Source organism: Paramisgurnus dabryanus, chromosome 10 (genome assembly GCF_030506205.2).
Source record: "Paramisgurnus dabryanus chromosome 10, PD_genome_1.1, whole genome shotgun sequence".
Taxonomy (NCBI): Eukaryota; Metazoa; Chordata; class Actinopteri; order Cypriniformes; family Cobitidae; genus Paramisgurnus; species Paramisgurnus dabryanus.
Genome location: NC_133346.1, coordinates 33,366,031 through 33,391,670, shown reverse-complemented (window position 1 = coordinate 33,391,670; position 25,640 = coordinate 33,366,031). Strand labels below are relative to the sequence as shown.

At 41.8% G+C, this 25,640-nt stretch overlaps 1 protein-coding gene across 3 annotated transcripts; it reads right to left on the bottom strand.

The window, feature by feature from the left end:
• Nucleotides 1-1,376: 1,376 nt before the first annotated feature.
• On the bottom strand, nt 1,377-23,596 carry LOC135718196 (uncharacterized). 3 transcript variants are annotated; one of them, XR_010520662.2, is made up of 5 exons: nt 23,089-23,596; nt 20,405-20,455; nt 9,151-9,292; nt 1,905-2,041; nt 1,377-1,616 (listed from the first exon to the last, which is right to left on the bottom strand). XR_010520662.2 is itself a non-coding variant. In XM_065240473.2 (2 exons), exon 2 carries the CDS (start codon nt 19,876-19,878, stop codon nt 18,658-18,660), a length of 1,221 nt encoding a protein of 406 aa, XP_065096545.1. In that variant the 5' UTR covers nt 19,879-20,455; nt 23,089-23,596; the 3' UTR covers nt 17,874-18,657. The 3 variants fall into 3 exon arrangements, 1 of the variants encoding a protein (XP_065096545.1); XR_010520663.2 differs by lacking the exon at nt 20,405-20,455; XM_065240473.2 differs by lacking the exons at nt 1,377-1,616; nt 1,905-2,041; nt 9,151-9,292 and having other exon boundaries at nt 17,874-20,455.
• Between the last annotated feature and the right edge of the window lie 2,044 nt (nt 23,597-25,640).

Sequence of the window (25,640 nt, the reverse complement as noted above, 5' to 3'; positions counted from 1 at the left end):
AGAGAAAGAGAGCAAGGAAACTTACCTGCACCGTACTTGTACTGCCTGTAAAGAAGAGAAAGTGAACCTGAAGAGGCCGTTATTTTAAGTTCCCCTTTTTCCCTCCCCTAGTTATCTTTTAAATAATTTAAATAAAGTGTATTTTACTATTACTCTTACCTTGTGTGTCTGGTCATTGGGTTGACTTTGGGAACCTCCTCGAGATGGAACCTAGGAAAGGGGCGTGACCCTTTAGCTATCTCGGGTCCGCCCCGACCTGTGACATAAGTATTCATGTTTATTATTTGCCTTTTACTGTAAGTTATGTTACCGGTAACCGGAGCTTAACATTATGTGATGTAGAGCTAAGCTTGCGAGCTGATTGTTATGTGTTGTAAAACAATATTTCATAAACAACGTACCATATTTACACACGTGTATGTTGAATTATGCAGACTATCGTTTTTTTATTGATGTTGATTTAGACGTGTTTACAAACTTGCTAAGTTACCAGCTAAACTGTTACTGGTAAAGTTTGTTCTCATGATCAAACTCAAGAGACTCTAAGTATCATTACAGATGGTTTGTTTAACGTTATATATATATTACTGTTGTATTTACTTGAAGCTTTCTTAGATTTTGAAACAAAGTAAACACGTCATGTGTGTTGCTAATGTTGGAGCATGTAATACATGAACGTTTTAATAAATAGTCTAACGATTTATAGCCGTTGTACCCTATTGTTATAATATGTCTTTATGACTGAATACATGTTTGTTTTATTTGTCTATATCCTAGAATCGCAGCAGGACACACCCTTCTACACTGTAGGCAGCAATAGACGTGATGTACAGTGCCAAACATGCAACATCATTACACACAGTACAAGGAGTCATACTGGCATATGAGGAGCAAAGGTGTGTAACACATGATATATTTAGCTAGTGATCCCACTAACAGTCTTAAATGTATAACTGATGATGACAAAGTTTTTTTTTTCTCTGCATAATCATAGGAACCCAGGAAGTAGCATCGTTTCACAATATTTCCATCACCATCATCAGTGGATGCCTTTGCCGTCCGTAGCCTGAAATTTCAGATTTGCAGCAAAAAATTTGATTTTCCCATTTATTGGAATGCTGTGCAGGTATTTAAGTATTTTAGTAACTGTGTTAAATAAAGTAATATTTACTTTTACAATAAATGTATTTCTTGTTTATATTTTTACAGGTTGTACCTTGCAGCCATCCATTACAAAGTCACCAAGCCTTAACAAAAGCAGGAGAGGAAAAGTACAAGGTTATGTTCCCAAAACACACAAGTGACATACTGTAAGCAGTAATGTTTTTATTTCAAATATATTCATAAATAAAAACTAAATGTATGAAGCAGGGAAATAAATGATCAAAACAAAAGATTTATTGACTGCAATATTTCTACAGTTATGTGGATGATGTGATCAGGCTTGTGTTTGATGAGGTATTTGAAGATAAGCTGAAGGAAACCCCGATTCCAATGGACCTGGCATCACAGTTTGAGAGACCTTCAAAGGAGGACGTGATTGCATGTCAGTATGTTGGCTTCAGACGACCCCTACACTGAAGATGGCCAGTCAGATCAGGAAGCTCCAAGCATATCTGGAGAACAACACACGACAGGATGATAACCTTACTGTACAGTGTCGTCTTAGATAGCATCAGCTGACAAAGCCTTGATATGCCATTTATCTGTATAAATAGCTGTAAGAAGTGAATTGAACAATTTATGGTTAACATTAAAATATATATTTGTAATAAATAAAAAAAACTTTTGACTGAGTACTATAATTTCTTTGTAACATCTTTTGTTCTTTTAGGTACTTTGTTAGTATAATGCTACTTTAGTGTTATTAGTTTAAAAATGCAATAAAACTTATAAACACTTACTCTAGTGTCCTTCGCCTCAAATGCCCATAGTTGGTACAATAAATGTTCTGTGTGTAGGATTTACACAAGTTGTGCAAAACCTGGATGATGAATCACGCAGGTAAGAGGTCCTGGACCTGTTGCATTCTCCTTAAAACCTAATAAGTAATAACATAGCACATATAAGTAAGCAGTCTTTCGTAATAAAGTTTACCATAGTGAAACAATGTAGAACTAACATTCATTTCTATGAATATGTGCTACAGTTGGTGTTTCCATATAGTTTGCACAGTAAAATCCCAGCAAACAGGGGACGTCCCCCGGACGTCGCGAACGTCCTATTAAGTCCACATAAGGTCCTCAATTGGTCCGCATTGTAAAGTTCGCTGGTGGACCTTCCGAGGACGTTCGCATATGGTCCGCTAAATTACGTTCGCCGGCTGACCTTCCGAGGACGTTCGCATATGGTCCGCTAAATAACGTTCGCTGGCTGACCTTACGGGGATGTCCGCATATGGTCCGCTAAATAACGTTCGCTGGCTGACCTTCCGGGGACGTCCGGATATGGTCTGCTAGACAACGTTCGCTGGCGGACCTTCCGGGGACGTGAAACCACTCGAAGCTTTAATATAAACCCATACTACACATTTAACCATAAGGCAGAGAGTTACACTTAGAGCTCTATCTTACACCCGGCGCAATGCAGCGCAATGCGCGACGCAAGTGTCTTTCGCTAGTTTCCACCCTAATTTTCACGTTTAGCGCCGCGTTGTTTAAATAGCAAATGCATTTGCGCACCCTTTTGCACTCATGGGCGTTCTGGTCTGAAAACGAGGTGTGTTCAGGCGCATTGTTGGCACGTTGCTATTTTGAGGCAACTAAAATAGACTACGCCATTGACCAACAAAAACCTGGTCTAAAGTCTAAAGTCAATGGCGCAATGTGTTTTATGTTATTTAAAGAGCGCATTAGTAAAATGCGCATATAAACGGGAGGACAACGCGGGTTTGCTTATCACAAGGTACATGCGCAGCAGCACAAAAATGCTTTTAAATATGAAAGATTAAAGGATTGAATGTAAAAGATTATTATTAAATCTCTTGGACATAAATGAGGACTAATTATGAGACGTTAGAAGGCGCAAAGAGCTGCTTCACCTGCAGCCTGGTAAGTAAATAAATGCTTTGCTTTAAACTAATGCATCTGTTTTTAAATGTTTTTTTAAATGCTACCTCACGGATTTATTATATGATGACTCTGTACCTGCGGATATGGTGAGATGAGAAAATTTTTTAAGTCATGCTTAAAAAAAACTCTTTGCTAAAAAAACCGCTGTCCAAAGTGCTGAAACGCGCATAGAGCCATTTGAAAATTCTTTATCTCCTGTTTGTTACAAATAAAGTATTTTTAGAGTACAAACCTTATCTTACATGCTTGTAAATTATTTTTTGATGATATTGGATAGCCATACATTTAAAGGAATTACAAGCCTGCTTTTTTACTTCCATGACTAAAAGAAAACGGGTTTTAAAGGTTTTAATAAAAAAATACAAGTGAAATACAAGTGAAAAACAATACAATTATTTAACATTAATCTTAAACTGGGGATCTTCTTCCTCCGCTTAGTTTTTCAGTTTACAAAGTCCGTCATCTAAATAGGGATTAGACATAGCGCCAGCGCAACTTGCTTTTAAAGGGGATGAGAGCTGAGACTCTCATTGGTTTACTGCACGTTACGCCCAAAATACTCCCATTACAATAGGACCAACCCTTTTCGACCATGCACTCGGGGCACAAACCATTTTTCCCGTCCTTAAATTAGCAAAAGTGGATTCGGACACGCCCATTTACACGTTGCTGTGTGCTTTAGACAATGCGCTTAGATCGTTAAAATAGGGCCCTTAGAGTTACCCTTTTATGCAACATCAAAGTAAAAATGCTGTTTTTGCTATGGCTTTACTAATGAAAATCGTAATTTATAGAAATTTTTTCGGTAACACTTTACAATAAGGTTCATTATTTAACATTAGTTAATGTATTAACTAACATGAATGAACCATGAGCAATACATTTGTTACCGTATTTATTAATCTTGGTTAATGTTAGTTAATAGAAATAAAGCTGCTCATTATTTGTTCATGTTAGTTCACAGTCCATTAACTAATGTTAACAAGATTTTAGTAATTGCTGAAATTAACACTCACAAAGATTAATAAATGCTGTATAAATGCAGTTTCTTATTAGTTCATGTTAACTAATGTAGTTAACTAATGTTAACTAATGAACCTTATTGTAAAGTGTTACCTTTTTTTCTTAATTTATAAAGTACTTAGAATGCTAAAACATGGCCTTTATATCGACCCTTTACTGAATATATTACATAGATTCCATTACAGCTGCTTACAATTGTACTATAATTTTATTGCATTTAAAGTAAATGAAAGATCTGGCACCTTGTCTTTTTAAGTAAATGATTTTCCCCACTATTCCTAAGACATAACTATGGTCAATAAATCGCAATCACAATGCACATATTCATGTAATAGTTAAAGAATCCACCATTGTGAAGTTACATATATCACTCGATTAAATATAAATGAAGTGCAAAGACATGTTTATTTTTATTAATATGACACATACATTAATATGAGTGTTGTGTGGTTCTTCAAGTGTTGTCTTTCTCATATATGACGCACTGCATGATAAATAATTGTAAAAATCTATATAAATACATTATATCAAGGAAAAACAAACTTGAATCTACAACTACAGTTCAAATGTAAAACTTTTTGCGAAGTTATTATTGCGAAGGATTCAAAATGCAAGCAAAGCAATGCAAACAGAAATGCAGAATGACAGTCGCTCAATCTGTTGCAAGCAATGACTTTCAAACAGCAAGTGCTAAAGAGGCCAAACACGCAGAATTACAAGTCTGCTGAAACTGCTGGAAAAGAACATTTACACATTTTTAGGTTTAGTATCAAATTGCAATGGTAACACTTTACAATAAGCTTGTATTTGTTAGCATTTGCTACCATGAACTAACAATAAACAATATTTCTACAATATTTATTAATCTTAGTTCATGTTAATTTCAGCATTTGCTAATCCATATTTAAAATCAAAAGTTATATGTTAAATGTGTATTATATTTTGTTGTGGCATCTAGCGGTGAAATTGCAAACAGCAATCAACCTCAATTTCGAAACGCAATGAGATTCTATGGTAGCTGCCACAGGACAAAAATGTCATCGTCTGAAGCCCATGTTATAGTGCGTGCATAATGTCTACACCGTAGGTTATCCCTAGCCTGATAACCCATTAGAACCCCTCTCATCAGGTAAAAACTGCATCATAGCCATTTCCAATTGTGACGGTGAGAACAAAGATAGGCCAAGTTGAGGATTGATTTAACTCAAACTGCACGATTCGCTGTTTATTTACTTCCATCACTACTGGTCAGTGGCGTTCGTTACTCCTCATCCAAGGGGCGCTAATTCAAAATAAGTGTACGGAGTATCATGTGCCTTATATGTGTCCTGCGTGTTGAGAGATCCTGTGTGCATCACATGTTTTGTCATAATAAGTGCCTACTGCACACGCGTCAAAACCGTTTATGATAAAAAAGAGACGCTCACGTTCACAAAATACATGCAAGACACTAGTGTTGGGCGATATGCCCTATTTTCAGATCGTCCTATCGTCAGCCTGTGAGATCGGCGATACACGATACTATCGGGGGGCGTGGCAGTAGTTTACTCTTTTTTTTATTTGTTAATTTTTACTCATTATAACAAGTCACTTGATGGGTTGACAAAAAAACAAGACCGTAACACCGTCATGACTGCAACATTCTTAAAACTGATGCCATTAAAGCGAGCGCGTCATTAAAACCCTATCATGATTACTTAATAACTGTAAAAACATGCATCTGCGCACGCACACACACGTGCGCGCACATACAAACCATTCAATGCATTTATTTAGTGCTGTTGCAGAAGACTACACGTGTCAAGCAGTGGTGCTCTCATGAGGTGCCTTTTTAAACGCATCGACGGTCCAGCGGAACGTGATCATATTTTAAACACAATCATATATTAAACACGAGGGACGTGTTGCTAGAACTCATTGAAATGCATATCATAAACAGGATTAATACCTAGTGATCTGACTTCAGTTCAGACAGAGCGCAGCTCTCTGCACGTACGCGAGAGTGAGAGAGAGGCGCTAATATGCAGCGGGTCATATTTTAAACAAAAAGTAAAGTTTGCATCAGCTCGCATGAAACGCATTAAACTGAACAAATAAGGATTACTACTTTAGTTTATGTTTAGACTGCGGACAGACGCGAGAGCGCGTACACGTGAGACAGAGAGAAGCGCAGCTGCTCATGACGCGGCGCGCTGGATTTATTATTGGTAGAAGGAGACCAAGACGCGCGCATTAAGTGCAGGTACGTGCAAGAAGGAATTCTCTCTTTACAAGCTCTCCGCGTAAAGTGAAGCCCACAAACCCTCATGTGAGGAAAAGCATGCATTGTCGGTGTTAATATAAAACTATGATGATAATAATAATAATAATAACCATTCGCCAACTATCGTCTTGACTATCGCCATGAAAGCCTGCCATTGGCGATATGTCTGAAGATCGTCGATACACGATACTATCGTCTATCGGCACAACCCTACAAGACACTCCCTTAACAGTAAACTCTGATTACGCATGAGATTATGTGAGTGTCTGGCAATCGTGAGTGTCTCTTTTATCAAAACCCTTTAGACGCATCTGCAGCAGGCACTTATTTTGACATGACACGTGATGCACACAGGATCTCTCAAAGCGCAGAACACATATTTTGAAAAAAGAAACCACACACATGATGGGTTAAATACATGTTGTGACGAACTTCGAATTGAGTGCCCTCAAAAAAAGAAGTCACCGGCCGCCACTACTGTTGGTCTTCTCAAAACATACACAACAATCTGCTGTTTCTTCATTTGTGAGTTAAACTGGCCAAGCTGCTTCTGTGGTTACACGCGTGGAAACTGCCTACCAGCGATCTGCATGTATGTTTGCTATAATGAGCCCTTGAGACAACCTATGGACGAAACACGCTCTGTAGAACAGTTTGTCCGTTTTGGGCTACTGTAGAAACATGATGGTGACTTTCATGTATGGTGGACCGCGGTGTTTAGACATAAAAACGGCTCACTCAAATGTATTCATCTGTGAAAGACAAAAATCTCCATATCTCATTAAATGTGAATAAATGTTAAGATCAAAATGCCGTGTTTACACTGCAAGAAAAAATTAAAACTTTTTTTATAAAGTTTTAGGTTGTGATGTGTCAGATAAATTTGCTTACCTAAATCCTTCAAGCCACAAAAGTAGGACACTTTTGGCGCTTTTCCACTGCATAGTATGACCCAGTTCAGCACAGCTCACTTTTGGGGAAGGAGTAATGGGTTTCGGATGTGAAGTCATGTGCAAAGTTACAAAAATGCAGAGCACACCACCATACCTATGTCTGCATGGCATTTTTGTAACTTTGCGCATGGCTCCGCATCCAAAACGCACCAAAAATATAGGCGTCATGGCTTAAATGTTCTGTCCGCGGAGTGCAGGTACTGATGACACGGGTGTTTGTACAGAACCTGTCATGTGAGAGAGGTAGTGGAAAATGTAGTTGTGGCTGTCAATTTTGATTTTGTGGCTACATTCCATTAATATGCTCTGTTGCTCCATGTTGTGTGTGTGTTTATATCACATTTACGATGATGTTACGGCAGTAGAGGGGACGCAACTGTAACAATAAGCCTATAATTAGGGGTGCACATAACTTTTTTTGTCCTGGTTCTAAAAGGAGCACCTGGAGAGCTTGCTCTCTTCCATTGGTGAAAAGTGAAGCCGCCAGTGTCGCCGCTGACATCTTGGGTTTTGAGTCTGCGCAGTAGCAATTTCGGGACCAGTCCTGCGCAGTAGTGTGCAGGAAGTAAAGCAGCGAAATCAAGGCCCCGCCCTCACTCTCCCAGAATGTGAATACACAGCTGTCAATCATGACGTGACACCACCGTTTTTATAGCATTAACTAACTAACTAAAAACAAACTTATTTTAAAAACAAACACTTGAATTTACATCAGCATGATAAAACCTACAGTAAATGACAAAAACCAGCTTCGAAAAAAGATTATTGAAGCGTAATTAAATTGTTTAGTTTAAAGTTAAAGAGGGAGGCGGGGTTTATGACCTATACTGGGACCAGTCACTGGGGAGTGATCGAGACGTTATGAAATCCCTTATGTTGCAGTAAATTAGCTAACTATGTAACAAAATTCCAGCAACGTTGGTACGCTGGAATTGTTTCTAATCGTGCATACACACCCTTATGTGCACCCCTGCCTATAATCTCACCCACTCTGAAGCGATACTAAACTGTACTGGAAAAGCAACGAAAGCGAGCTGAGCTGCATCGTGCCAAGCCAAGTTGTACCCTACATTGGAAAAGCGCCATGTCATGACATCAGACCCTGGAACACAGAAAAGCATGACCCCTCGTTCAGACAGCCAGCAACGTTATCACTGTGTGTCGCTTGTCTCTTTCAATGAGGCGTTTCTAAATCTGCTTGTCATAAACAAATGAGTTCCATCCACGCCAGTAACTGACGAGAGAAGGATGACGTGAACTCCACTGCTTTGTTCTCATTGGTAGTCGCTCCCGAAAGTCGCTCGACATTTGCATAAAGTTAAACTTTTCTTAACTTTCTCGCGTCGCTGGACACGCCCATACGGTCGCCAACGGTCACTTTCGCTCGTGTCGCCGGAAGTCGCCATCTTTCCATTGATATGAATGAGATCGCGTCGCTCTGCTACTGCTTTTCGTTGGCTGTCTGAATTGGGCGTAAGACAGTAAAAAGCATCAGATGTTTGGTTCTGTTTGAATGCTTTCTCTGAACAATTTCACCATGAACTATGCATGTAAACGAAATTAACCAAGCTACCTATTATTTCTTTCCCCTTCTTAAACATCCTGTAAAACCATAGCCAGAAAACTCACCATTTCAGCTTGTTATTAACAATATCCTTATTTGTTCAAACAAATATAACTATATAACTTGCTATACAAGTCAAATATACAAATATAACTTATTAATAATCTTATTAAGAAATATTACCAAATTAAATTATTTTAGCCAGGGAAACTTAAATGGCACTACACTGAAATGTCATATACCGGTATGGTTATAAAAGTATAAATTTTGACTCACAGCTCAATATGGTGGCCTGCAGGTCTTCATTCTTGATGGGATTCAGAAACTGAACTACTGTGTCTTCACAGACAAATAATCCAAAATCAGCCTAAGAGTGTGGAGTAAACAGCATCAAGCCTCTCTTTAATAGGGAACTCATCTACAAAAACAAACACTTGTTATACTTTTATTAATTATCAAGTTGTACAACACACAGCAATTAGGATTTAGACAAACAAAAAAAATCACAGATTTTATTAATTTTATTGTTGTGTCTAATATATATTAGGGGTGGCACGGTTCATGAAAAAAATCCGAACCGTTCGGTTCGCTTGTCTCGGTTCGGAGCGCGTGTGTGTCGCTCGGTTAAACGGTTTATGACATGCGCAATGTAGCCTCATGCCCTGTATGTGACCTCAGATTGTGTATGGAGCACACCCTGCAGTTAGCGATAAATTCTTTAACTGTAGCAGCCAGGTATTGGTGCCACCACTGGTTAAGATTGGAAATGGTTTGTTTGATTCCAACATGTGAGGGGGGTGTGCTTGAGTGATTAGAGGTTTTATCATACTAGGTGGAATAATTGATTTACGTCAGGTCCCACTCAGCCATTGTTTAAACGTACCGCCCCTTTTGAAGCCACATAGACTTTTCCTCAGGTGATGCTTTGTGTTGCTCTACTGCTATGTCTGAGTCAGGTAAAATGTTATTGGTACCTTCCTGTTCTGCATCTTGTAACACCATTTGTGTGACGTACCCTGCACCTTGCTTTGCCGCCATGTCGGCTATCCGGTTACCCTGTGCCGCATCTGAGTTACTGTTATCATGACCTTTACATTTTATGATTGCCACCTGCTTGGGTTTCAAAATAGCTGCTGCTAATGCTATGATGTCTTCCTGATGTTTAATAGGTTTGTTGTTAGCTGCCATAAAACCACATCTTTTCCACTTAGGCAATTCTGTTACAACTGCACCCACTGCATAGGCAGAGTCACTAAAAAGGTTGATTATTTTTCCTTCTCCCCACTCTAGCGCCTTTGTCATTGCCACAATTTCTGCTCTCTGAGCTGACTGATGTCCCTGTAAAGGTTCTGCTATCAATATTTCAATGTCTTCCTCTTCCAGTGCTGCAATACCTATTCCTGACCTCAGTGTTGCACTCGAATCTCTGAAACAGCATCCATCTGAAAACACCATAACTCCCTCTGGAATGATTTTTGTCAACAAATCTGGTCTAATTTTCTCTTCCCTTTCCACGGTCATACAACAGTCATGGGGTTCTCCTTCTGTCCAATATGAGGCCATGTTTATGCCCTCATGTGTGAAAACCAGATTTGGTTGTGCGAGACAGTTTTCCAACCGTCTTTGTCTCAGAGTGGAAAGTGTAAATGATGCTGAATTAACATAAGCTACCACTGAATGTGAAGTGAGAACTGTTAAACAATGTCCCTGTACTATGTGCCCAACTTTGTCCACAATTTTTGCCAGTCCTGCTGCATATCTGGTACATGGGTGTTCTCTTACCTCAATGTTATCCAGTGAGATGCTGATGTACATAAGAACTATCCGATTACCCTGATCTTTCTGGAACAACACTCCGTTTACTGTAGTCTTACCCTGTGAAACATCTAGGAAAAATTGCTTGTCATAATCTGGTTTTGCCAAATCTGCTGCCATGGATAAACTGCTCTTCAGATCTATGAACGCTTTTTCTGTCTCTGTGTCCCATGCTAACTTTGCTCTTAGTTCCCTTGGCCCTGCCTTCCTAACCATTTCCCTTAGTGGGCGTGTCAACTCTGCATATGTTGGAATATAATTCCTGCTAAAACCTGCCAAGCCAAGAAATGATAACATATCTTTTACTGTAATTGGTTTGGCATGTCGCAAAATTGAGGTTCGATGTTGGCTGGACAATCCTGATCCCTGTGCTGACAATACTCTTCCTAGAAAAGTAACTTCCCTTCTACATACCTGTAATTTGCTCTTGTTCACTTTGAAGCCTTGTTCATACAGTCGTTTGAGCACTTCATGTGTGGCCTGGATACAGTGCTCTGCTGTTTCTGCGGCCAGTAACAAATCATCTACATACTGAATGAGAGTCGTGCCCTCCGGCAAGTTCACTCCCTGTAACATATCTTTCAGTGCCTGGTTAAATATCCCAGGGGATAAAATGAATCCCTGCGGAATGCGGGAATATCTTATTTGTCGCCCCCTGTAGGTGAAGGAGAAAATATCTCTTAAGTGCTCTGCAAGGGGTAAACAGAAGAAAGCATTAGCGAGATCGATGCAAGTATACCATGATTGATGTTGAGTGATTTCATTCAGAGAAGTTTATGGGTTTGGAACAGGTAAAGTTGGAGTTTTAATGATTTGATTGATTGTTCTCAAATCATGTGCCATTCTGAATTTTCCTGTGTTTTGTTTTTCCACAGGCAGAATGGGTGTGTTCCAATTGGAATCAGCATACTCTTAAACCCCTGCGGTTAACAAACCTTCAATGGTATCTTTGATACCTTCCTCTGCCTTTGGTTTGTGTTTATACTGAGGCCTCCAAATTGGATCATCAGCTCGAACGAAATTTCTGGGTAATTTTTACAAAACCCTACATCTGTGGGACTCTGAGTCCATAACTGGTCGGGCAAACTTTTCAACATTGTCTCAGCATCTTCATGATCACTTTTCTCCCTACCATGCCATCTTGTGAGCCATTCGTGTTCCAACACTACAGTGTCTTTTGTTTCCTGTGTGATCAAATAATACCCTGAGCTAGATGAATATTTTACACCAGGAAGTTGGGTTCCCTTTCAGTCGGTCACTACGACGTCACGTCGTGACCGACGAATTGGGAACTCGCTTAGAGAGACCAATCTGCTTCGTACTCTACTAAAACGCCAATGAACTTGGCATTGAGATATTTGCATAATGCTGGCGCCGCCCCGCCAGGTGCGTATATAAGCAGCAGGTGCAAATAGGGAAATTAGCTTTTTTCGCTTCGAAAGCCGGCATTATCTGCTACTGCGAAGCTACTCTCTGCTCTTCTGGGAACGGTTGCTGAAGTTGATTGACAAGCAGTACTGACACAGCGGACGCTCGCAGTATTCCACTGCTCTGCATATTTTTTGTTTTGAGTTTAGTGTGTGCGTTGCCTCTCCCTGTGCGCATCATCAGCTGAGCACCTAAAGAGTGATTTCCATAAAGAGTGATACGTGAGAGCTCTGTGTCTTTTTAAAGACAGCCACTCTCTCGTATATTCGGAGATCAGCGTCCTTTTCAGGATAGCTTTTCCTCTGTGCGATCTTGGATGCGAGAAGTACAGGGATTCCAGTGACGGTCACGAGCGCTGTCTTCGTGCTTGGGCATCGAGCACTCCGAGGCTGCGTTCGTGGAGAGCTTTTGTTCTCTCTGTGAGAGCATAACCCTCTTGGATTGCGGAGACGACTGTCGTTTCTACGGGAACGACGTCCGCGCCTTTGCAGTGCTGAACGCCGTCATGGTGCGGCTGTCAAGCGCTCGCAGGACGCTCTTCGCATCACTACGCTGAGTAGGACGGAGGATGCGTCCTTCACCTACCGGCCTTCTCATCCTCAGCCGGTTGAGGCTCCGGTGGAGACTGCAGAGTCGTGTTCTGCGATTTCTGCCGAATCCATTGGACCTCCTTCTGGTCCCGTCACTTCTGCAGCATCAGAGGGGTGCCCATTTTTTCCCTCCGAGGCGGAGTCGTCCCGGAGATGGCGGCCGTGCCCGCTCGAGCGGCGGAAACGGTAGAGTTGGAGGGGTTAATCCCTCTCCGCCCGAACCGTCCCGCCCACATGATTGGTACTTCGGAGCTGCCCGGGCCTCTACGGTCCTCACCTCCTGTGCCTGCGACGGCACGAAGAGCTGACGTGATTTGCGGCCGTCTCGGCCGTTCAGCTTTCACCCCTCATCTCCCTCACTAACGGAACCGCTAAGGGGGATCCCTTCAGTGGAGCGGGTGGTTGCGATGCAGCTGCGTTCCTGGAGGGACCACCCAACCCTTCCCTCCCGTGTTTGTATAGACAGTCGTCCGGTTACGGGCGCTGCCCATCAGGCATGCGGAGACGCGGCTTCAGCCCTGCACGCATTATCGTACTGCAGGTTCACCAAGCGAAGGCTTTAGAGATATACGAGGGAAGCCGCGACCTTCAGTCGTGCGATGTCCACCACAGTGTTCAAGATCGCCACCTTTGGCTATGTCTGGCTTATATGACGGAACAACTTCATGAATGCTCCTGTCTCACAGACCGGCCTCTTCGGCGAGCCCGGGGAGTCGTACAGCTCCGCTGCGCAGACTGAGGCGATCTCCTAGGTCGTGCCCCGGCGGATGAGAGCTGCCCTTGGTCCACCAACGCCGGCTCCTCAGTCTGCCTCTCGCCGTCGGCGTCCTGCGGCGGCCACCTCTGTTCTCCTCCTCGGACCCCATCTCGGCAGCGCAGGGGAACCGGTCGTCAGCAGCTCGCCCCGCCCGCTTAGCCGCTTCCCGTGAAAATCGGGAGTTTGAGTGGCCAGAGACGGGCGACCCGGAGTGGCAGAGGATCACTCTTCAGGAGACCGTGATTCGCTCCTTCCCCCGGTAGAGGGTCGGGTGGAAAATCCTTGGTTTGCATATGTTCCACCGGCTGTCCAGCCGGTACCCCTTAACCACACATAAGAGTGCATTCCTCTTTCCTCTCCAGGTCTCCGGAGGATCGATAGAGCCGGGGGGGTACACCTGCTCACTCTACCTCTCCTCTATCGCCAGCGGGTGTCCTGAGGAGTCCGAGCTCTCCACTGAGGAGACCGGACCACCAGCACCCTCATCGGAGTCTGCGCTCTCCGCAGAGGAGACCAGACGACCCTCAGCGGGCTCAGGTCAGTGTCACACACACACACATACTGTAGATGTTTATGCTGTCACGGCAGACGCACCGGCAGTCTCACCTGTCTCGCTTCGCTGCCCCACCGCGGGTACTTCGGTAGTGTCGTTAATTCTCCTCGTACGGTCCCGGGATGCTTCGCTTCAGTTCCCAGCCCGTCTCGTTGGGTTTTACGCACTATCCGCCTCGGTTACGTAATACAATTACCGGCACTCCCCCAAATTCTCGGGCATTCGTTTCACTATAGCGAAAGCGTCCGATGCACATGTACTGCGTGCAAAAGTCGATGTCCTGCTGGCGAAGGACATTCGAGCCGGTCCCTCTTACCGAGAATGATGATAAGGTTTTTCCAGCCTTTATCTCATATTACCCAAAATACGCGGTGGGTTACGACCGATTTATTTACGCTCCGGCTCTACAAGTGTGATCCTTTAGGATGATACGCCGAGGCTCGTATTTCAATATTCAAATCGGTTTGCAGCCTTAGACCTGTAGACGTGTACTTTGTGTCCATCTCCCCTCGCCTAGACCGTTTTTCGCTCTGCGTTCGTGGGGTGGGCATATTAATAAGTACACCATTCGAGCTGTCTCTCTCTCCCCGTGTCTCCATGAAAGTGCTAGTCATGGCATTTAAATCTCCGAGAGAGAGAGCGTTGTTCGCATTCTGCTTATATTTACGTCAACTATAATGGCTCGTTCTTGGCAAACGTGCGCGAACACAGAGATTTAATGCTTCAGCATCTCGCTCGTTTAAGTCATCAGGTCAGCTGGGAAAAGAGCAACTTTGCCCCGTGCAGAGGATCCTTTTCTCAGTTTGGAAATAGACTCGATCGATTTATTGGCGTGTTTTACAAGAGCGCGCAACCAGTCAGTTCTGACTTGCCTCGGTTTAATTCGAGGGAAGTACGCGGTCCCTCTGAAACAATTTCAGAAGCTCTTGGACATATGACAGCATGCTGCGGCTGTGACACTGCTCGAGCTGCTTCATATGAGACCGCTTCAGCATTGGTTTTACGATCGAGTCTCGAGGAGAGCGTGGCGCAACGGCATACACTGTGTAACCATTACACCTGTGTCATTTCAATTTTACCCCGTGGCAGACCCAGCATTTCTGATAGCAAGATATGCCCCTGAGTCGGGTCTCCTGGCATTCTGTTGCACATACAATGCCCCCAGCACGGGATGAGCAGCCACGTATGACGGGCTTGCAGTCTCAGGGGTGTGCATAGCACCCCAACTGCCGCGAGCGGTGCGCTGTATATCTGGGACTTGTACGCTCCGCTATGGAGATGCGAGGGAAGGATGTATTAGCCGACACCGACAACATTGCGACTGTTGCGTTATTTACCGTTAAGGCGGTTTTTGCGCTCTCGTCACCTGTCGCATCTCGCTCGTCATCTCCTCCTTTGGAGTCAGAAGCATCTGAGGTCCCTTCGTGCCATTTACATCCCGGGTTCGCTCAATACAGCGGCAGACGCGCTTTCCCGAGCTGCGCGCCCCGGTGAATGGCGACTCCACCCCCAGACGGTCCAGCTAATTTGGAAGAAGTTTGGTCGTGCGCAGATATATCTGTTTGCGTCGCCGGACGATACCCACTGTCGCCGGTTTTTATTCACTAACCGAGGGCAGCCTCGGCGTGGATGCGTTGGCACACAGCTGGCCGCGGGGGACGCGAAAATACGCATTCACTCCAGTGAGCTTAATTGCACAGACACTGTGCAAAGTCAGGCAGGACGAGGAGAGCCTTTCGTTAGTCGCCCCATACTGGACGACCAGGAATTGGTTTTCAGAGTTAACGCTCCTCGCGACAGCCCCTCCCTGGCGAATTCCCCTAGGAAGGACTTTCTTTCTTTAGGAAGGGGCACATTATGGCACCCGCGCCCCGACCTGTGGGATCTCCATGTATGGTCGTTGAGTGCGCGCAAGGTTTAGGTGATTTATCGCAAGCGGTATCTAACACCACCGACGCGGTACGAGCACCGTCCACAAGACGGGCTTACGCGCTTAAATGAAACCCTTTTCGTCACCTGGTGCTCATCGCAACGCGAGGACCCCAGAGAATGCTTAACATTGTGCTTTATATATCCTCAACATAGGTTAGATGGTAGGCTGTCACCCTCCACCATTAAAGTTGATATCGCCGCTATTTCTGCTCATCACTCGCTTATTAACGGCAGATCAGTTGGCAGCATGATTTGGTTATTAGATTTTAAGAGGCGCTCGCAGGCTAAACCCCTCGCGCCCTCCCTCTATTCCTCCTGAGACCTGTCCATGGTGCTGAAGCCCTACTACAGGTTCCACGTTCGAGCCTTTGCAGTCTGCGAGTCTGAAGTTTTTGTCAATGAAAACTCTGACCCTGCTAGCATTGGTCTCCGTGAAGAGAGTAAGGAATTTACATGCATTCTCTGTTGACGATTCGTGCCTTCAGTTTGGTCCTGCTGTCTCACTGAGACCCAGACCAGGCTACGTGCCCAAAGTTCCCACCACTCCCTTCAGAGATAAGGTGGTGAGCTTGCAAGCGCTTCCCCCCGGAGGAGGGCAGACCCAACCATGGCTTTATTATGCCCCGTACGAGCGTTACGCATCTACGTGGATCGCACACAAAGCCTTAGGACCTCAGATCAGCTCTTTGTTTGTTATGGTGGTCAGCAGAGAGGGAAAGCTGTCACTAAGCAGAGGATGTCTCATTGGATAGTTGTTACTATCGCCCTTGCTTATAATCTGCAGGGCATTCCTTGTCCATTTAATTTGAGAGCTCACTCTACTAGAAGTGTTGCCTCATTTGGGCATTCGCTCGTGGTTCCTCGCTAACAGACATCTGCAGAGCTGCTGGTTGGGCGACACCTAATACGTTCATTAGATTTTAGTGTTCGTGTCGAGCCTGTCTCCTCTCGTGCCCTTTCCTCGTTAGGGGAAGCACAGAGAACAGGTCGGCTTGCAGCCTCCGACTGCTGCTCCAAACTGAGCTCAGTATGGAAGGCCATCAAGGCAAAAACGCGTAATAATTTGTTTTGCCTTCCTCCGCTGCCTTGGCAGCCTGATGTTGCGGAGCATCCGCTGCCAGCCTCTCACTAGCTGCATCCTCGCGAACCTGTGTTTGGCTCGGGCATCCACATTGCGTCCCACCGGGTTCCTTTGTGAGTATTTTCCGTGGGGTTAATCCTACTAGCCCACGTTTCCCTCAGCAGAGCACTGCTTTGCTTACACAGCCACGGCTGTCATTTATACCTCAACTACGGTTGACTTTCGCCCACCAATAGCCCTTTACGGGGCGGTGGCTTCCGCAGCGTCCCTATACCGCTCAGATAGGGCGCTTCCCAGTCGCTAGCACTACTGTGGGGTTAAAGGAACATCTAGTGCCCGGCCTTCTGCCTTAAAACCTAATTCTCCTTATCCTTGAGTGGAACCGGAGGGCTTTACGCAGACACTGGAAGAGGTCAGCCCTCAGTGGCGTTTTGGTAGGGATTCCCAATTCGTCGGTCACGACGTGACGTCGTAGTGACCGACTGAAAGGGAACGTCTCGGTTACGTATGTAACCCCCGTTCCCTGAAGGAGGGAACGGAGACGTCACGTCCCGTCGCCACAGGGCTGCTCCCTGCTGTTTATCGGCCGGTCACACTTTCCGGCTTTCTCAGCGAAAAAGAAGCTAATTTCCCTATTTGCACCTGCTGCTTATATACGCACCTGGCGGGGCGGCGCCAGCATTATGCAAATATCTCAATGCCAAGTTCATTGGCGTTTTAGTAGAGTACGAAGCAGATTGGTCTCTCTAAGCGAGTTCCCAATTCGTCGGTCACGACGTGACGTCTCCGTTCCCTCCTTCAGGGAACGAGGGTTACATACGTAACCGAGACGTTTCCCTCCAATCTGTTAAGTGTATTCCCTTCTTTACCATTGGTCCTAGATCTTTAGCTTGGTGTTGGGGGTGTACTAACAATGATATATGGGGTGATGCCTCTTCCCTCATTTTGTACCATTGTTTCTGTTCGGGGGTAAGTTCTACAATACCTGCCACTCCCTCTTTGCCTATCAATATTCCTGCCCCAAAAATTTCCCACTGTTCTCCTGCAATGTTATCAAATTGTTCTTGGTACCAGTACTCTTGTGTTCTATCATAAAACAGAGTGACATGCAGTGGATCTATTAGCTTGGTGTATGGCGCTAATGATAATATCCAAGGTTCCCATTGAGAGTACAGATCGTTCAGGGTGTCCCCTGTGTCCCCCAGAAGCACCCTCCCCCAGTAAATGTCAGCTCCCTGTGGAGAGGTGTTTGCAGAAAGTAACCATTGTCCATGCGTTCTCATTGTGGTCATGATGGAACAGTTCATGGTGATACCATTTTTCATAGTTACTATAATCCCCTCCGGGCTGCATAGGATTTCAGCTCCAAGTTTCACTAGCAAGTCTCTTCCCAACAAATTTGTCGGTGAGGAATATGACAGCAGAAAAGAGTGAGTCAGTGATTGTTTTTTCATGCACTGCACTGTGAGTTCTTTGGAGAATGGCAGTCTAGTTATAGCCCCGGAAAACCCCCTTACTTCAGTGGTTTCGTCTGAAATAAGATTTTTTGGAAGTTCAAAGTTCAGTGTGGAGTATGTTGCCCCAGTATCCACCAGGAATTCAACAGGACGTGTGTTTACCTCCAAAGTCAGCAAGGGTTCCGCCCTGACCCTGCTGAGGTCGTTCCGTGGGCTGTCTTAGTACCACTCCCTTTCCCCTCCAGTGGACAAAGGGTACTGCGAGGCTGTGGTCGTGGTGCTTTTTCCACGTTAGGGGCCATGTGTGGGTTATGGCCTCTGCCCCGAGACGGTCTCTGTTGGGCTCCGAGTTCAGGTTGCCGACAATCACGGACGAAGTGTCCCGGACGACCACAACGGAAACACCCTTCCTGATACTGCACTCTTCCCCTCCCCCTATTGTAATCCCCACCCCTACCTCTATTGGAGTAATACATTGGTCTTTGGGTGGTTCTCTCCCATTTAACATTTGATGGGTCAACTTCCTGTTCTTTGTTATATCTTGGAGGGGCTTTCATCTCCTGAACTACCATTTGTATATCCTTCTTTTTCCCTTTTTCTTCATTTAATTTAGATCTTGCTTCCTGCAACTGTAATTTTAGCAACTGTTTTTTCAATTCCTCTACTTCCCCTACCTTTTCTTTTTCGTTCGCCCTAGACATGTGATGAAGGAAATGTCGTTCCCAAACCTCACATAAAGCACCTGGTAAATCGGGGTTGGCTTTTATTTCATCTTGTACAGATTTAGGAGTCCCTTCCAATACAGCAGCTCTGAACATCTGTTCCTGTATTCTATCTGAATGTGGATGAGCCCCTGTTTGCTCTTCCCACTCTCCTTTGCATCGACTCAGATATGCTGCTGCTGTTTCTTCCCCTTTTGGAGAACATTTTATATTGTAAAGGGTGCCTGCTGGTGCTGGGTACAGCTTTCGCAGTGCCTTTCCCCAATCTGATGCAACTCGACAGTATGGATAGTCATCATATATCCCAACCGTTCCTGCCTCTTGCCCAATTTCCGTGATCTGTCCTACAGTCAGTACCTGGCCCAATAACGCCCTCAGGTCTCCTATCGCCAACGTATGGCCCTGCATCAAAGTTATTACCTTTCCTATCCATTTACCCCCTCCACTCGTGATATGAGGTAACTTTGCAAGGATAGCTCCCATGTCTGTGAATGACCATGGTTTGTATTCTGGGTTTCCATTTGTGTCCACTAGTGGGCACATATTTGGTATCCCTCGAATGAGACCTAGTTCCCTATATTCCTGTTCTTCACTTTCCTGTTCTTTCTTTGGTGTCTTTATACTGGAGTTATATCTGCTCTCCTCTCTCATCCTCTTACCCATCTTCATTTCTCCTCTGATTTCAACTGGATATGTTCCCTGATTTTTCAACCTCTATCTGACTCCCAGTCTCATCCACTGTTTTAAATCTGCTGCTAAATGATTCTCCTGGGGTGCTTTGTGCTCTGGGCTGAAATGTCCTTTCCTGTGCTACGCTGTTCCATTGTTCCCTTATTTCTTTCTCCAGTGTTGCTTTCACCTGTTCTCCCTGCACAGCCAGCTCTTTACGTTGTCTCATCAGCTCAGCTGTCTCTCTCTCTTTCTCCTTAGCTTCGCATCTCTTCATTTCCTCTCATGTTTCTTCTTACACACAAACCCTGCTTCCTGTACATTCTTTCTCAGAAAGTTGCAGTTTGCATCTCCTTCCTGTATTCTAATTTCTTTCAGACTTAACCTTTTTTTTTCTTCATATCTTTTCGTTTGCTTCCAATCCTCATATATTTCTTTTAATTTCTGAATTTTCTTCTCCCTATCTTTGTTCTCCCATCGTTCCTTAAGAGTTTTCATTTTATTTTCCCACTGAAGTAGTTCTTACCCTGAATGTGTTGTTTATTCTTCCTTTCAATGTTATTTGATGCCAGTCCTTCTGTAAATACACAAAAACTATTTTCTGTGTTTTCTTAGTCAAATGAATAACAATCACCTCTTTATCAAAATTAAAGTTCACTTTAATAATATTTAATACTTGCCAGACAATAAAATTCAGTAATGTTAACTTCTTTTTGAAATTAAAATATAATAATATTCAACTCTTCAGTCGATGACGGTTAAAGAGGATTCAAGGCGTTGTCAAAACTTAAAGCGAATTCAACCCAGTAATATGTAATTCTTGTCAAAATTCAAACTACATTCATTATATAATACTTGTCAAATTTGAAATTTAAAATCTGTCAAAGCCCAAAAAATTTAATGATATTTAACACTCTAATCTCTTTACTGATCTCACTAATATTCTAACGTTTTTCCTAAAAGTTACAATATTCTTATTAGAAGTCAAACAATTTATACAATACGCGTCTCAATCAATTCACAGGCACTGTATACTTTTATGATAACATGGCTGAGTTTCAAACAGAGTCGGTTGATTTTTATTAAACCCTGTCCCAATACTGCAATCAAAACTATTAGATATAAGTAACCGTTTGAATCTTTTACAATTCAACACTTTATGTCTCTTGTCTATCTCGGACTGGGTTTATCTCTCTTCCGCACGCCTTTTTACCATTGATAATCTATAATATATAACTACTTCAATTTTATTTTTCCAAAATGAAAGTAAAACTACAGCCCCGTAGCGGACAAACAACAGAATAAGAGCACAACTTCTAAAGAGAAACTAAATTACGCTACGAGCTGAAAAGTTCACAGTTTTCTCTCCCTTATTTTAGAATCTGTTAAATATGAAACAATCTCTTCTGGTAATAAATTCACCGAAATCAATTCTCAATTTCAATTTATTTTAAAATCAACTACAAATAAACCACTCTTTCTTCCCGAGTCACACCCCGGAATGAAATAAGAAAATGGACATCCACACTAAAATACAATAAACATAAAATATACTGCAGAAACGTCTACTCCTTTAAACATGAAATAACACTAGACAACTCCGGAGAATCACACATTCACACTAATAAAACAAAAATAAAAACTGGATCCGTCTACACTTGTACCGTGTAAATGAAATGATACTAAACAAAATCCCCCAAATACACACAATAGTAAAATATAATATACACAGGATATAAAATATGCTTTTCTACAAATTGAGTTAAAATTTGCTGACAGTAAATTGCAACCACAATAAATTTTCTAAAGACGGAATCCGATGGCTTTTAAAACTAGAAATTTTATTCCAATTTCACTTACAGTAAAACGATTAACAACTGAATACATAAAAACTGAATTACGATTTTACTTATAATAATTCTAGACAATACTCAGATTTTAGGATGCTAAATTAAAATTTACTGATCATAAATCTGACTCAAAATAAAATGTCTTCGTAAAAATAGAAAATTGAATCAAAATTTAAGATATACAATTAAGTAAAAATCAATGACAATAAAATTGAATAAGAAAAATAGAAAATTTAATTAAAACCTAAGATATAAGATTAAGTAAAAACTTGTTAATAGGAAAAATAGAAAATTGAATAAAAATGTACTAATCGTGGAATTTAATAATAGCAAAAATATTTCGTAAAAAGATAACACTGAATTGCAATTCACTGGCAGCAAAAATCAATAAAAATATTTATCCAAAGAAGAAGTTGAATTAAAATATACTCACAGTAAAGCTGATAATATACCGGTAGCAAACAGCGCAAATAAACAGCACATTTAAAAATAAGCAGCCATTTCGTATAATCTTCAGCAAGTTTCAAATTCCTATTCTTTAGCACAACTTAACAATATTGCTTACAATAAAACTTTTTCAAATACCAATATTCTCTTCGTATTTTCGACTATTTCGTGGCTTTCTTACCACTTTCGCTTTCTCTTTATGCGGTCCAACCGCTGCGTTGCCCGTGGTCCCTGACCACTTTCTCGGGTATGAAACCCACTTCAATCTCTATGTATCGCGGTCCAACCGCTCTGTGTTCCCAGAACATTAAATCCTATTCTACTGTATTCTATTCCCGCGGTCCAACCGCAACGTGTTCCCAGAACACTAAGTCCTATTCTACTGTATTCTATTCCCGCGGTCCAACCGCAACGTGTTCCCAGAACACTAAGTCCTATTCTACTGTATTTTATTCCCGCGGTCCAACCGCAACGTGTTCCCAGAACACTAAATCTTAATCTACTGTATTCTATTCCCGCGGTCCAACCGCTCTGTGTTCTCAGAACACTATCAAATATGTCCTACGTTAACAACGTGGTACGTGTCCACGTTCGGGTCCCGGACCCTAATTTTGGAATAACCCACAGAACACTCGTCAGTGCCAGGTTTCCAATTCTGCGTTCCAAACGCCTCCTGGTCCCGGACCAGTTATAACAATATTTCCTTTCTTTCGTTTCACAATTTTTATTTTATTTTATTTTATTTTAACTGAATAATTGTTATTTCCCTTTTTATTTTATTGACACATTTAATAGTTCATTTGAGATATATGAAATTTAGATAAAAATGACAATAATCATTGTATCATATCATTAATCATTCTTCACGACATTTAAATAAAGCAGAATTTTGATATAACAGGTATCTGCTTACCTTTCCTATTTTGCGCAAGTGGAATGTCGAGAAGAAAAATCAATGATGTCCAGTCCTCCTCATCACGTCGATGGGGTCACCAATTGTTGGACTTTAAATGTCCTGCATGTTCTTTGAATGAGGAGATCAGACAACATAACTCAAATCAAATTATTTAATGTATCTCAAATGAAGTATTACAGAGCTCTGGGTCACAGTTTTCCTGTCCATTATATAAAAGCAATGCGAGTCTGTCGACAGCTAACTGTAACAACTCGCCAAATCCTCTAATTCAAATATATATGTGAGTTGAGTTGGGGTGGGTTTCCTCAGACGGAAAGTTTCACTTCTTCTTTTGAAAAGTCCCTTTGCAGAAATAGCTATAGTAGGCTGTCTTGTCTACATCCTCTGTTTTCACCAAGCTGACTTTCTGAAACTCAACAAGTTGAACACACACAGAGCACAGTTTCATGCAAACATGACCTTTAAAGGTAAAACGTTATAAGCCTGATACAATGGATTCATATATACCCTTGTCAAAAAAATCCTATAGGATTTTTAATAAGAATCCTGTACAGGAATCCAATTAGAATTTCTATCATATTTTGGAACCGTTCCATTAGAAAAATCCTATAGGATTCCATTAGAAAAATCTTATAGGACTCCATTAGAAAAATCTTATAGGATTCCATTATTTTTATTTATTTATTTATTTATTTTGTTTTGAACATGTAAATGCAATTACAAAATAGAAAATTGAAAGAAAAGAGAAAAGAGAAAACAAAACACATGGTAACAAAAAATAAAAAACTTATAGATATAAAACAACTCAATTCACATGTCCAAAAGGGATAGTGATGGGTCGTTCGCGAACGAGCCGGCTCTAAGAGCCGATTCTTTGTAGTGAACGAGAAGAGCCGACTCCCGTCAACGAGAGCCGAATCTTCAGCCGCAGGCAGGGACGGGACCTATTTGTATGTGGCACAAGATGCATCCAATCAAATGGGAAAACAGACTAGGATTATACTGTTATGTGAAAGAATAATGGGGGATATATGCTGCAAAAAGCCAGTGTAGTGGTACAGTACAGGCCAGTATAATGTAAGCACGTTGGGACTAAAAGAAGAAGAAAGTTGAGGCAAGCTGAGGCATTTAATATTTCTAAATGCTAACCTGCACTAAAGACTAATTTTGACTTTATTTATTTGGTTTGCTGTGGTTCTGTGTTCATTGTTCAATTGTTTAATTAAAGTTTTATTATAATGTTAATTAAATAACTATGTAGTTTTTGACAAAAAAAATCATAAAAATACAGCTTTTATAAAAACAATTGATACAAAAATTGCATACCAATTCACAAACCATTCACAATTGCTACATTTGGCTTTAAAAATAAGTCTAACAGATACTAAAAATTAATAAAGAGCTGGAGCCATAAGAGCCGGCTCTTCTAAGGGAGCCGAGCCAGAAGAGCCGAATCTATGAAAAGAGCCGGATTGCCCATCACTAAAAAGGGAGTAGGAAGAAGTAAAACTTATGTACTCCTACCCCTTTAAATCCCTACTTTACTTTTTTTTTTTTTTTTTTAAATATATATAATCTGTAAATCTTTATGTGCACATACAAATATTACACATACACAATATTATTTATACACATATAAGTTATTACAAATACCCTCAAATTATTGTTAACACCCTGTGTCTTTATACCTCTGAAATATAATTTCTTTACACATCTTTTTAAAATGTAATATGTTTGTACATTGTTTTAATTCATTATTTAATTTATTCCACAGTTTGACACCACTGACAGATAAACAAAAACTTTTCCTTGTAGTTCGAAAACTAGGAGTCTTAAAATGTGACATTCCCCTTAACCCATAACCCCCCTCTTTTTCAAAAAACCTTATCTGTATATTGCCCGGCAATAACTTTTTTCTAGCCTTGAACATAAATACAGCTGTTTGAAATTCAACCAGATCAATTAGTTTTAATGCTTTAGACTGTAAAAATAATGAGTTGGTATGCTCCAAATATCCTGTGTTATGAATTATTCTTATTGCTCTTTTTTGTAGTATAAATAATTTATGCAATGAATTTTGGTATGTGTTTCCCCAAACCTCTACACAATACATTAAATACGGTAACACCAGTGAACAATACAAAATGTAGCGTGATCTGTAATTGAGAATGTACTTAGCTTTAGCCAAGATTGAAATACTTCTAGACAGTTTAGTTTGGATATATTTTATGTGAGATTTCCAGCAAACCTTGTCATCAATAATCACTCCAAGAAATTTTGTTTCATGGACCCTTTCGATGTTCACATTATCGATCTTTAGCTGACATTGCTTGATTGAATTACTATTTCCAAATAACATAAATTTAGTTTTGCTCAAGTTTAGTGATAACTTATTTATATCAAACCACTGTTTTATTTTGTTTAATTCTAAAGTGATTGTGTCCAGGAGTTGTTCCAAATTATGACCAGAACCAAAGATATTTGTGTCATCTGCAAATAGTACAAATTTCAGTAGATCAGATACCTTACATATATCATTTATGTAGAGA

Coding starts and splice junctions, on each gene's coding strand:
- LOC135718196 (XM_065240473.2), bottom strand. CDS start 19,878: ATGAAGATGGGTAAGAGGATGAGAGAGGAGAGCAGATATAACTCCAGT.